The sequence below is a fragment of the Austrofundulus limnaeus genome, unplaced genomic scaffold (assembly GCF_001266775.1).
Source record: "Austrofundulus limnaeus strain Quisiro unplaced genomic scaffold, Austrofundulus_limnaeus-1.0 Scaffold49, whole genome shotgun sequence".
NCBI classification, from domain to species: domain Eukaryota; kingdom Metazoa; phylum Chordata; class Actinopteri; order Cyprinodontiformes; family Rivulidae; genus Austrofundulus; species Austrofundulus limnaeus.
Genome location: NW_013952451.1, coordinates 2,251,448 through 2,263,724, shown reverse-complemented (window position 1 = coordinate 2,263,724; position 12,277 = coordinate 2,251,448). Strand labels below are relative to the sequence as shown.

The 12,277-nt window shown below is 37.7% G+C and overlaps 2 protein-coding genes across 2 annotated transcripts in view; one reads left to right on the top strand and one right to left on the bottom strand.

Moving 5' to 3' along the window:
- iqgap2 (IQ motif containing GTPase activating protein 2) overlaps positions 1-12,277 on the top strand; it is a gene marked incomplete in the record, with an annotated part of 33,870 nt that overhangs the window by 19,379 nt on the left and 2,214 nt on the right. Inside the window, 18 exon segments of the mRNA XM_014008405.1 lie at positions 72-235; positions 3,253-3,343; positions 3,627-3,794; positions 4,161-4,303; positions 4,435-4,605; positions 4,911-4,994; positions 5,186-5,257; positions 5,352-5,421; positions 5,736-5,944; positions 6,111-6,263; positions 6,740-6,903; positions 7,013-7,237; positions 8,310-8,450; positions 8,928-9,012; positions 9,125-9,357; positions 10,765-10,897; positions 11,304-11,406; positions 11,495-11,636. Coding sequence (XP_013863859.1) covers positions 72-235; positions 3,253-3,343; positions 3,627-3,794; positions 4,161-4,303; positions 4,435-4,605; positions 4,911-4,994; positions 5,186-5,257; positions 5,352-5,421; positions 5,736-5,944; positions 6,111-6,263; positions 6,740-6,903; positions 7,013-7,237; positions 8,310-8,450; positions 8,928-9,012; positions 9,125-9,357; positions 10,765-10,897; positions 11,304-11,406; positions 11,495-11,636 — 2,551 coding nt within the window.
- On the bottom strand, positions 931-3,243 carry LOC106517521 (proteinase-activated receptor 3; the record flags this gene model as incomplete). The annotated part of the gene is given in 2 exon segments (XM_014008406.1): positions 931-1,753; positions 2,044-3,243. Coding segments are annotated over 2 exon segments (887 nt in total), but the record flags the coding sequence as incomplete, so codon positions are not given.

Here is a 12,277-nt window from a genome sequence, read left to right as displayed (position 1 = left end):
TATATATATAATTAAAAAACAGGTGACTGGTTTAGGTTTGATTTACTGTATTCTTTGCCTTTCACTTTCAGGCATCATAGCTATAGCTGGGATTAATGAGGCACTTAATTCAGGTGACCAGCAGCAAACCCTTGCAGCTCTTCTTCAACCGACTGCCAAGCTGACAGGAGTGAACCCAGCCACAGGCAAGCACTACTATGATGTCCTACAGCATACCAAACAGCTTCTCTGCCAGGTARTGTGATCATCATTTTACTTAATGTGTTTTTGGCATTTATGGAAAAAAATATTTTATAGCTATAAAGTTGTAAATAAAAAAAAATCATTATCATATGCCCCATTTATTTCTAAATGTACATTTATTTTATTGGCGATATACAGCAGCATTTCTTATGATCAATGATACCWCTGATAAATACATCTACATTGCTTAATTACACTTTTTGCAAAAAGACACATGTTAAGATCTGGGAACTACTATAAAGGAAAGGTTTTGAATTTACTGTGTATACAAAACAAGTTGCTATTGATTGTACAGTTAGCATGTTGTAACATTTCATTAGTATTGTATTAAAACAAACAAAGGTTGTCCTGTTAACTTCCTGGTAAATTCTGCATGCAGTGATGTGCCTCCACTCTGTTCCAACAATAGTGTTGTGTGTGAGGAACAATAAGCCTCATATCCTAATGGCTGGCCTCTGAGGTGTCCTGTGAAGAGAAATGAATTGTATTTCAGAGTCTGCACTCTTGGAAAGGAGCATACTCAGGAAGGGATCCAGACAACTGTGAAAACARCAGAGACACACCGCTAACCGATAGTATCCATACAGTCTGTCGTCCCCATTGGAAAACAGGCGGATGTAGTGAGCTATATGCAGGATGCCACTGGGCAAGAAACACACTACAAAGATGGTGAAAACCAGCGTGCTCGCCCTGATGAAAGCTCTCCAGTCAGAAGCGCTTTGTCCCAGGTGATAAACCACTGCTGTGTGGGTGAAGATGCAAATGCTAAAGGGTAGCAAGAAGCCCAGAAAAACCATYACCAGTCTGTAAGGCACCAGCGGGGAATGGGAGTTGTCTTCCAGGGGAAGKACATCGTGACACATGGTGATATTCAGCTGTGCAACATGGTAGCTCTGTCTGACCAGGAGCTCAGGCACAACAGCTGCTCCAAACAGAAACCAGACCACCAAACACATCCACACCGCCAACATAGTTTTAGGCATCCTTCTGTACAAAAATGGCTTGACCACAGCCAGGTAGCGCTTCAAACTGATGCAGGCTATCGTCTGAGCAGAACCGTAAACGTTCCCGTAAAATAGAGCCGTGATGAGCCGACAGGAGATTTCTCCAAATATCCAGTTGTTTGYGTTGAGGTGATAGTGAACACGCAGTGCGAGAGAGAGCACGAGCAGCAAGTCGGAGAAGGCCAGGTTCAGGTAAAGAACCACTGAGGGCAAAGACTTTGATTGAAGTTTGACTCGGAGGAAGGCCAGAATGTAGGCATTGGAAGGGATACCAATAAGCATGGTCAGTATGTAYGATAAAGGTATGACCCTGGTGCTGAGGACCCCCGTGCTGTAATCTGTCACTGGCCCATCAAGGTCCACATGAAGTTGAGTGTCTGGGTCAGGGTGGGGCCCATCATACAGCCTCCTTATGTGGTTTAATTTACAGACTGATCCTTTAAAGGTTTTTGGTACTGCTGTATTATTTCCATTTTTTCCATTATTTCCACACCAGGTTCTGTTTCCTGTTTAAAAGAGAGAAATATTTAGAAAATTAAACTAACAGTTTAACTTGATGAAAGTACATTTGAAGCTATAAAACAGACATTTAAATTCTCTATCTTCTTTTATTGAACTTGTCTACTAAAAACACTGTCTTAATAAATTCACTACAGTTCTCAAAACATTTCATTTTGTCAAAATAAGTATTTTTTCAAGTTTGACCAAAATCACTTTTTACATGTTTTTTTTTAAAGATCCTCTCCCAACAACTAAATCTAGTTATTCTTTTAGTATGTTTTTAAACAAATCTTACCTCCGTGCTGACTGGTAGGTATAGCCAACAAACAAAGGAGCAGTCCTGAAACAAGATGAGCCATRTCCCTTTTAAATTTTAGATTCCAAGTCAGTCGAAGTTTCTTGTCTTCAGCCGCTTTGGTGTTGCTTCTTTTTCAGCGGGTTTCCATCGGTGAAACTTCCCCTTCTGCATCTCTTCCACACTGTTGTGGAGCTGGTAATTGTTGTGTACTGGAAGCCAAACTGTTGTTTAAACGGGATCCTTATCTGCGTGTGGAGCAGTGAGCTTGTTTCCTGTTCAGGCCTGAAAACTGAATTCCCTTCAGTCTGTGTCAGAAACTTCCCTCTGACTCACATGGGGGCATGTGGGAGGGTGGCCGCTTACTGGCTCATCAGCAGCTGTGATCTGTTAACTAACTGCAACAAGAAGAATAGATTTTTGTGCTTGAAATAGTTTTACTGCAATTGAGACAGATTCTAGATGTTTTTCAGCTTTTTTACAGAATTGTGGCATCATTGATTTAATTCAGTATGATTTAAAGTGCGGTAAATAAGTCACTTCTAACATGGTATTTGTTTATTTTAGTGATGTTTCTTTTTACCAAGACACCACTTTGCTGTTCTGTTTGTTTCATCCTTCACWACTTTAATGTTTAGCAATTCAGATTTTTCTTTAAGTTGAGTTTATCACAGCAGATACAAACAAACACTAATTTTAGACTTCTTTTTTTTACTTGTGACTTCCTTCCTTATGACTCTGTGACCACGGATAAAACCCCACCCACTCAAAAGTCTCTAAAATTAGCTGGAGAAAAAGCACAATGGTCAAGCTGYATAAACATTGTTTGTCGTTGGGATGCTTGTAGGTTAGAGTTAAAATGACGGGTTGTTTTCACACACTTCAGAGCTCACACTGCTCTGTTATGTGTGGATGCAATAACAGGACCAACGTTTGCAGTTAAAACCTGTTTTTACTGTATAGCTTTGCTGTCTTCAAACTCCGGAAACAACAACAAAAATCTCCATTAACTTAATGACTTTGCCTTATGTGCCTTTTATTAAAACTACAGGGTGTTTTTCTAATCCTGTTCATTAAATGTTTTGACTTGATCTGCTTTAAAAAGTTGTTAGTTTGCAGCAGCTGTGCATTAGTAGTGTCTTTTGTTGTTTTGCACACGGATCTTTTGTCTGAGAACTGAAGTCACCTCTGTGTTTTTAATGGTTGTAGAACTCCGGTGTTGATTCTACTGTGCTGTGGTTGGACCAAATCCAAGAGGCCATATTAACAGCCAATCGGGATGAAGAAGAGGCGCTCTCAAGTACGCACACACAGTTGTAATTTATCGACATCTACATAATTTGAAGAAATTTTGACATTTTTGTGTGTATTATGCATATATAATAGAACACTTAACGCACAATAAGTTGTTATTGGATTTTTACATGTTGCTGTCTTAAAAAAAATCACTCCTCATATGAATTTATTGTATTTTACTTTCTTGAAATTTCTTTCTTTTTATGAATTTAATTCACATCATTCTTTAAACTGCACTTTCTGTAGTTACATTCTCAACAATGTCTTTGTTTTGTATACTTTGTTAGTGTCTGGGGCTGTTGCTCACATTAACACAAAGGTGGCCGAGGGGRACTCTCAGAACACCCTGCAGGCTTTGCAGACCCCCAGTGCAGGACTGAGAGCGGTGCATCCTAAATGTGCAGAGACTTACCAGGCTGAACTCTCAGAGCTACAGAACAGCCATGCTGATAAAGGTAATTACATATCCAGAGTACGTACTTGCCCAGGTTTTACCCACCCTAACAAATCATCAAGTCACAAATATGGATGAAAACCAAATACTTGAACTGTAATTCTAAACAGAGACAAATAAAATGACACATTTTTGTTTAAAAGTTACATATCTGTGATTTCCAAGACCTCTAGAAACTCATCTGACAATAGAAAAGAATAATTACAAACCTACAAAAGTAACATTTTATAGGTTTGTTTCTCAAACTTAAATCCCCTCAGAGCACCCTAAATTGGTCTGTTTAGTAAAGCTGAAGGGTGAGGTGTCTTAATGGAATTGGTGTATACACTTTGAGATTTTTTTTATTTTATTTGTTGCTTTCCTCCAGGCAGCAGCGATGGTGTGTGGGTAAAACACTGCATCAAGGACAGATATGACTACTATTATAACCTGAAGAGTGGGCGTGGCACCTGGGAGGAACCTGAAGGATTTGAACACTGTGCTGGCCAGCTCAGCAAAGAGGACATCCAGGTATTACTGCAGTAATACCTGTTTTACAAGGAGACTCACTCAATAATTAATCTGAAATTGTGCTGGTGTATATTGAGTGATTTTGCCATTATTGGGGTTAACTTGAAATTTTTTCCCTCCCTCTCTGTCAGAATGTAGTCAGCTGTGTGACAGGAGAATATAACAGAGAACAACTGTGGCTAGCCAACGAATCCTTCATTATCCAGCTGCAGGCGAGGGTAAGAGGTTACCTGGTTAGAAAAAATCACACTGAGAGGATGGAGTATCTACGTCAACAAGAACCATCCGTAGTTAAAATCCAGGTATGAGATGTTAATGTTGAAAAAACTTGAAATGATCTTTGGCTCGAATGACACACACATTGAAATGCTCCTATATGAGATACTGAGGCCACATTGCTCCGTGTGTGTTTATTGGTTACTTATTTGTCTTTATGCACTGAATAGCACTTCAACAAGTCTTAAAAAAAAGTGCTGTATATGTATTTTTATAACCTATATTGGTAATGTTGCTTACCTGAGTTTAATAATCAGTGTTGTGGTTTTGCTGAAACAAAACACTATTTGTACATGCCTAATGTTTTTATTGTGCTTCACCTTCCTCCCAGGCTTGCTTTAAAGGTTACAGGCAGAGGAAATTTTACAAAGCAAGGAAGAATCTGCTTCAAAAGAATGTTGCTTCAATTGTCAAGGTGATTTATTATAGTTTTTTTAGTGCTTGTATTGTTTCTGAACAACTGTAAGTGAAAAATTGTTCTTTGGAAATCATCAGCCACAGCCCTAAATGGTAGCTGAGATTAAACATTCAGTAAATAGGTTTATGCTTAAATAAACAACAGCTTTTGTATTTAATCTGTGACAAAAAATGTCCTGATGTTTTTAGATCCAGTCCATCGTAAAAATGTGGAAAGCGAAGCGGAAATACAATCAGAGGTTGCAGTTCTTCAGAGATCATGTGAGTTTCCTAAAATCAGCCTGTAATTGTTTTTCTTCCATGCTGCTTAAGACCCACTGCTTTTTGTGTACTATATTTATTTATTTTTATTTAGGAGAAAGAAATCATTCAGATTCAGGCTTTCCTGAAGGCAAACAAAGCCAGAGATGACTACAGAACTTTAAGTGAGTCAGAAGCTGTTTTACACTTTGCCAGTTGGAGTTGAAAGTTTGTGATATCAAAGCTAAAATTCAAATAAAATTTGAATCAAGCTCCTAACATAAGTAATATTTTAAGTGAATTTCCTGGAAGCATTAGTTAAAAAGTTTCTTTTAAAAATTACAACATCTTTAAGATATTTGGGATTTTTCTTTTATGCTGTAAAATGTATTAAATTGAAAATATATTAAGAAAAAGAAAATCACTTGTGTTTGTTGTCAAACCTGGACCAGGACATTTGCTGACTGTTTTTGGTCACTTTTTTTTTTTTTTTTTTTAGCTGGAGCCACAGATCCTCCTCTGTCTGTGGTGCGGAAGTTTGTCCACTTGTTGGAACAGAGCCCCCTGGATTTACGTGAAGAACAGGAAGTGACACGACTCAGGGAGGAAGTGGTCACAAAGATTCGCTCCAATCAACAGATGGAGAAAGACTTGAATCTGATGGACATAAAAATTGGACTGCTGGTGAAGAACAGGATCACTCTGCAGGTTGGAGAAACTTAAAAACCTTTAGAGAGAAATGATACATAATTGACGCCATCATGGAGTTTTATGAGTCGTTACGTTTACCACATGCCTCATATGTCACATTTTCATAATGTGCTCATATTTTATTTGTTTTGGTTGGAGTTTATTTCTTTGTTTCATTGAACAGGACGTTGTGACGCATAATAAGAAAATGAAAAACATGAAGAACAAGGCGAGTAAAGATGACTCGACTGGTGGAGACGGTCTGGGTATCAAAGGTCTCAGTAAAGGCAAACGGAGGAAACTGGAAGCCTATCAACACCTCTTTTACCTGCTGCAGGTAGGATGCTGATACATCATGACACCAGGCCTTTACACAACTAAAAATATACTGTCATAGCTGAAACAGCTAAGACTTTTTTTTCCATAAATGTATTAAAATATAATTTTAAAACTCAAATGTCCAGGTTTTAAAACTTAAGTGTGACTACTAGGCCTATTGTGATAAACAATAATATGGTTTGGAGACCATTTTAAATTAATATAAGGATATCCCCCTCCGCTTACAGAGCTTACAGAAGTTTATGAAATTTACATACATAAAACAATAAATAAAAGTTATGAAATGACCTGGACCAGAGGTAGTAAAATCACTTCCCACCTCCTCTATCCAAGCTGGCACAATTTATACTGAAACCTAGTAAATCATCTTTTTCTAAGGTGTATGAGGAATACTTTGTTTTTTCTACTGTGACTGTATATTTGCTGTTTAAAAAGTTGCATTATCTTAAACTCTCCTCTCCTTTCCTTTTTTAGACCAATCCATCCTACCTGGCAAAGCTGATTTTTCAGATGCCCCAAAACAAATCTACAAAGTTCATGGACACTGTAATCTTCACTCTGTACAACTATGCCTCTAACCAAAGAGAGGAGTATCTGCTGCTTAAACTCTTCAAAACTGCTCTAGAAGAAGAGATCAAGTGAGAAATGCATCTCTGAACCTTGTGTTATAATGTCGGGTCCTTTTATGTGCTGTTCTGTAATCTTAACTGTGATTGGTATTAAATGTCAGTTCTCATTGTGTCTCAGTTCTAAGGTGGATCTCATTCAGGACATAGTGACAGGCAATCCCACAGTTATCAAGATGGTGGTGAGCTTTAACAGAGGCGCACGTGGTCACAACACGCTGAGGCAGCTGTTGGCTCCAGTGGTCAAAGACATCATAGAAAACAAGAGTTTGGGCATCAACACCAACCCTGTGGATGTGTACAAAGCCTGGGTGAACCAGCTGGAGACGGCTACTGGAGAGGCCAGGTAACAGCGAAGATAACCGGTGTTTCTGGTTATGCTCTATTTTACTCTCTTGTGCAAATTTGAGCTACTTTTTTTTTTACTAATTTTAGCTGTTTTCTGCTATTTCAGCTAAAATTCTACTTCTTTCTGCTATTCTTCTGCTTTTTTCTGCATTGTTATATTTTTTTCTGCTAATTTGTGCTATTTATGCTTCCTACAGTTGCTTTCTTCTATATTCAGCTAATTGCAACAAATTTAGCTAAATTTTAGCTGTTATTAGCCAAAGTTAGCTTTCTAAGCTAATTACACATTTTTTGGAGAATTTTCAACTTTATTCTGCTAAATTCAGCAAACTTGTGCTCCTTATGCGTCCTGATGCTAATTAAAATTTGTTCAGCTACTTTTTAGCTGTTTTACTGAAAATTTCGGCTGTTTTTCCTATTTTACATCAAATGCTCACTTTTTAGTAGTTTTATGGGTTTTTATTCTGCAAATTTAGATTTTTTTACAACTACTTCACCATCTGGGTGCTACTCTCAACTTGAGTCTGCTACCTTTAGCTTATTTTAATGCTAACTTCAGCTTTTTTCTGCTATATTAGCTAAAATTCTACTTCCTTCTGCTGTTCTTATGCTTTTATCTGCTTTGTTATACTTTTTTCTGCTAATTAGTGCTATTTATGCTTCTTATAGTTGATTTCTTCCATATTCAGCTATTTGCTACAAATTTAGCTAAATTTTAGCTATTAGACAAAGTCAGCTTTCTAAGCTAATTTAACATTTTTTGGAGCTATTTCAACTTAATTCTGCTAAATTCGGCAAACTTGTGCTCCTTATGCATCCTTATGCTAATTAAAATGTTTCCAGCTACTTTGTAGCTGTTTTACTGAAAATTTCGGCTGTTTTACCTATTTTACTTCAAATGATCACTTTTTAGTAGTTTTATGGGTTTTTTCTGCTAATTTTGTAATTTTTACAACCATTTCACCATCTAGGTGCTACATTTGACTTCGGTCTGTTATATTTCCTTGAAAAAAAAAAAACTAAACAAAACTTAAAAACCTAAAATTTTGCCTCCTGTTGTCATCCATCAGCAAGCTGCCGTATGAAGTGACTCCTGAACAGGCCATGTCACACGAGGAAGTTCGCAACAGGCTGCAGACGTCCAGCGAAGCTCTACGCTCGGCTACAGATAAGGTCTTGAACTCCATTGTGTCCTCGCTGGATAACATCCCGTGAGTTTCATGATCTGTTTACTGTCTGCATCCTCATTTTAATTTGCTCTCTGTGACAAGTTCTCATGGCTCTTCTTTTTCATATGTGTAGCTCTGTGTGCATGTTTTATTACAAGATTTTAATGTTTTGTATTACAGAATTTTAAAAGCTGTTTTCATTCTGGTTTGTATTGGCTTTATTTTTTTGTCTGTAAAATATTTCTTAGCATCTTTTTTAAATTAGAGGAAATATACGTTCAGGTATTAGTTGATTACGTTTCTGAATGTTTGGAAATTAAAGGATTTATCAAAATGTAAAGAGATGAGTTTTCTGTCAGAGCCATTGTTTTTCCTTGGACTCTATTTACCCCACGAGATGGTGCTGTTTTGTTAAAACAAAGCCCTCACTGAGTTTTTTTTTTGTTGTTGTTGTCTCAGAGCATGTGAAAGCATGTTTTGTTTATAATTTCCCATCATTACTTTTTGATTTGCATGCAGTTATGGCATGAGATACATAGCAAAGGTTCTGAAGAACAGCCTCCATCAAAAGTTTCCAGATGCCACAGAAGATGAACTGCTGAAGGTAGAAACACAAAGATGTTAAAAATGTTCTTCTGTTCACAGAAGGCTTCAGTCTTCAGTGTTTGTTTGATGTTTGTGTACATTCAGATGAGTCTTTATTGATTGTTGTTTAGATTGTAGGAAACCTGCTGTACTATCGCTACATGAACCCAGCCATCGTGGCTCCAGACGGCTTTGACATCATCGACATGTCAGCAGGAGGCCAGCTTCACCTGGACCAGCGACGGAACCTGGGATCTGTGGCAAAGATGCTTCAGCACGCCGCTGCAAATAAGCTGTTTGAGGGCGAGAATGCACACATGACGCCAATGAATAACTACATATCYCAGACTTACGACAAGTTCAGGTGAGACGGTTAAAGCCAGACTAATTATGCTCCGTCAGCATTCAGAAGCAACATAATAGAAAACCCAAGGGATGATAAAATAATAACAATGTCAGGAGTATGGGAGGAAACGATGATGATAAACTTGTTTTGATTAAACGGGGAGGTTAAGTTGATATGATGAAGCCAGATGTGATTCTGGTAAAAGAGGAAGCTGTTCTCTGCCAAATCAGCAGACAGGAGACAGTTTTATTCACAAAACTCAGTGCCAGAGATCTACCCACTCACAAACAAGGGAGGCAGTTTTGTTAGTGTGTGTCATCATTACTGGAAGTCCACAAAAATAAGCCAGCTTTATTGGTTTTAACTGGTCAGTTTGGATGTTTTTTTCCCGTGTGTGCTACTAGGGATGGGTACTGAATTCGATACTTTTTAAAGTACAGACCGAATTCTGTCGGTACTACCGAGAACCTATTCACGTAACATCAAATGGTACCATGTTTTGGTACCTAAACGCATCATTGCGACCATATTGGCATAAGAGTGGTGAGTTTTCCATGCTTGTCCTGAACACATCATCGCACAAGAGCGTAACGACGTCAGCAGCCGCTGGTTCAGTACACAGAGGTCAGTCTGAACTTAGCATGAAAGCAAGGCTCACAGCTCCTAAACTCATCGAACAGATCACCTCTGAATTTTCTGGTGGATTAATTATCTTGTGAGCACRACGTTCGCTCGCTCAAAGTAAATAAAGTACCGCCACTTTCTTTATTTCATCCRCCATTAAACAGAGACMRGCAGAGGAAAACAACAGAGGCACTTGCCGACAGTCCAAACACGTCTGATCTGAAAGAGAACAAGCGGCTAACTTGAAGTGTTGGCGTGTTTTGGATGCTCAAATTGTAGCTTGAATACCTTTTATTTGTTTTAACTCAGTCCTCTTTTGTTTATTTGATTTAAACTAATTTGCCTTCCATGGACCTCCATCACACATTTTTCTAGCGGGGAAATGATATCAATAGAAATACATGGAGCTGGATTTTAATTTGTGCAATAAGACAAAACAGTCTTGTTGTTTTCATGAGTTTGCACTATAAAGAAATAAGTTACACAACTGATGTTACAATACATAGAGTTGGATGTTGTCTTGATATTTGTTAATTTTATATATTGAGAAATATGTTAAAAAAATTTAAAGTTTATTATTTAAAAAAAAAAACAACAACACACACAAAGTACCGAAAATTGGTACCATTTTGTACCGGTACCAGATATTGGTACCGAATCGATTCAAATGCCAAAGGTACCCATCCCTATGTGCTACAGAAATTATGGGATTCTTACAAAATGACTTTCAATAATATTGTGATTTTACACAAATATTGTAGTATTTAAACCTGGAAGATTAACTCCTCAATATTCCTCCAGATCGTTCTTCCAGTCCGCATGTGATGTTCCTGAACCTGAGGAGAAGTTTAATATTGATGAATACACTGACATGGTGACTTTGAGCAAACCTATCATCTACATCTCAATAGAGGAGATCATCAACACTCACTCGGTAAACCCAAACCAAAAAAAAAAAATTTTTACCAGTGTGCTTTAATGACTCTTGTTAGGTCAACCTGATGAGATGAGGTAAAAAAAAAAAAAAACTGTTTAAGCTCGTTCATTAGATGTTTGAAGTAGAAAGGTATCATTTACAGGGCACTATAAACTATTCATAAACCTAACACTTAGTTTAGATTCAGAACCAAATAGAGTCAAACAGAATATGAATGTGTGAAAGGCAGCTCCTACTTAAGAACTGTTGTATTGATTTTTGTTTTTAACTACAGACTTTATTAGATTTTTGCACTAATTCTATAGCTGAGACAATATCTCCACGTTGTTACAATAGTTTCAGCGACTAATTGAAATGAATATTTAAACTAAACATATTGAATTATTAACGTGTCGTTTTAAAGCTACTTCTTGAACACCTGGAGGCCATCTCACCAGACCACAATGACTTGCTTCATGAGCTGCTGCAGGACCTGGGAGATGTTCCCGATGTGGAGGCACTGATTGGTGCGGTCCAGCACACTTTTCTTTAAATTCCTTCTAGTTCAAACTCACGTTGACCGGTTTTACACGCTGTGCTGTTTTTAATTTGCAGGCGAAGGAGCTGTAGACCCAAACGACCCAAACAGAGAAAGCACTCTGGGCCAGCTGGCAAAGACTGAGATCTCCCTCACCCTTACCAGCAAGTTTGAGCTGCTGGAGGGGGACGACAGAGACTTAAAGACTCTAATGACAAAGTGAGTTAATGGTTGGAGCTAAGACAAAATGTGGTCCCACAAWATGTTTCAATGTTGCACTCATTTTCATTTTTTCATGAGTTTAAAGCTGTGATCCACGACACAGTTAATGTGCCTTAATTGTTGTCACTCAGCTGCATATCTWTGTTGTCCTTCCTGCTCCACTATCATTTCCTGTCCAAAACAGAAAGCGKTTCTGAGGTCAGGGTTATCTGGTGTTAAAACGTGCATCCGTTTTGAGCCGTCTCCTAAAACAATTTATTAGTTTTCTGTAATGTTGAGTAGATTATATGGATGTGTTATAAAACCCTCTTTCTTTCCTGCAGGCGTCTGTCAGTACACTGTTCTTTTCTAGTCATTTGCAAGTACTAACAATGTGTATCCCAAAGAGCTGTTAGATGAAATCTAGCTAGATCTTAACCTGGTTTTCAAGCACACATTTCCCAATATTCTGTTTTAATCAAAGTTAAAGGAAAAAATCTAAAATAACTTTAGTGAGCCTGAAAAACTGTTGATTAATACGACTCTAAAAATAAAATCTTTCTACTTGGTGTTTTTAAAGAGATCCATGATTAGTTGTAACATTAGACTTTATTTGATAAACATTTATTTTAACTGTAAAATAAAGGCTGTAAAAATAC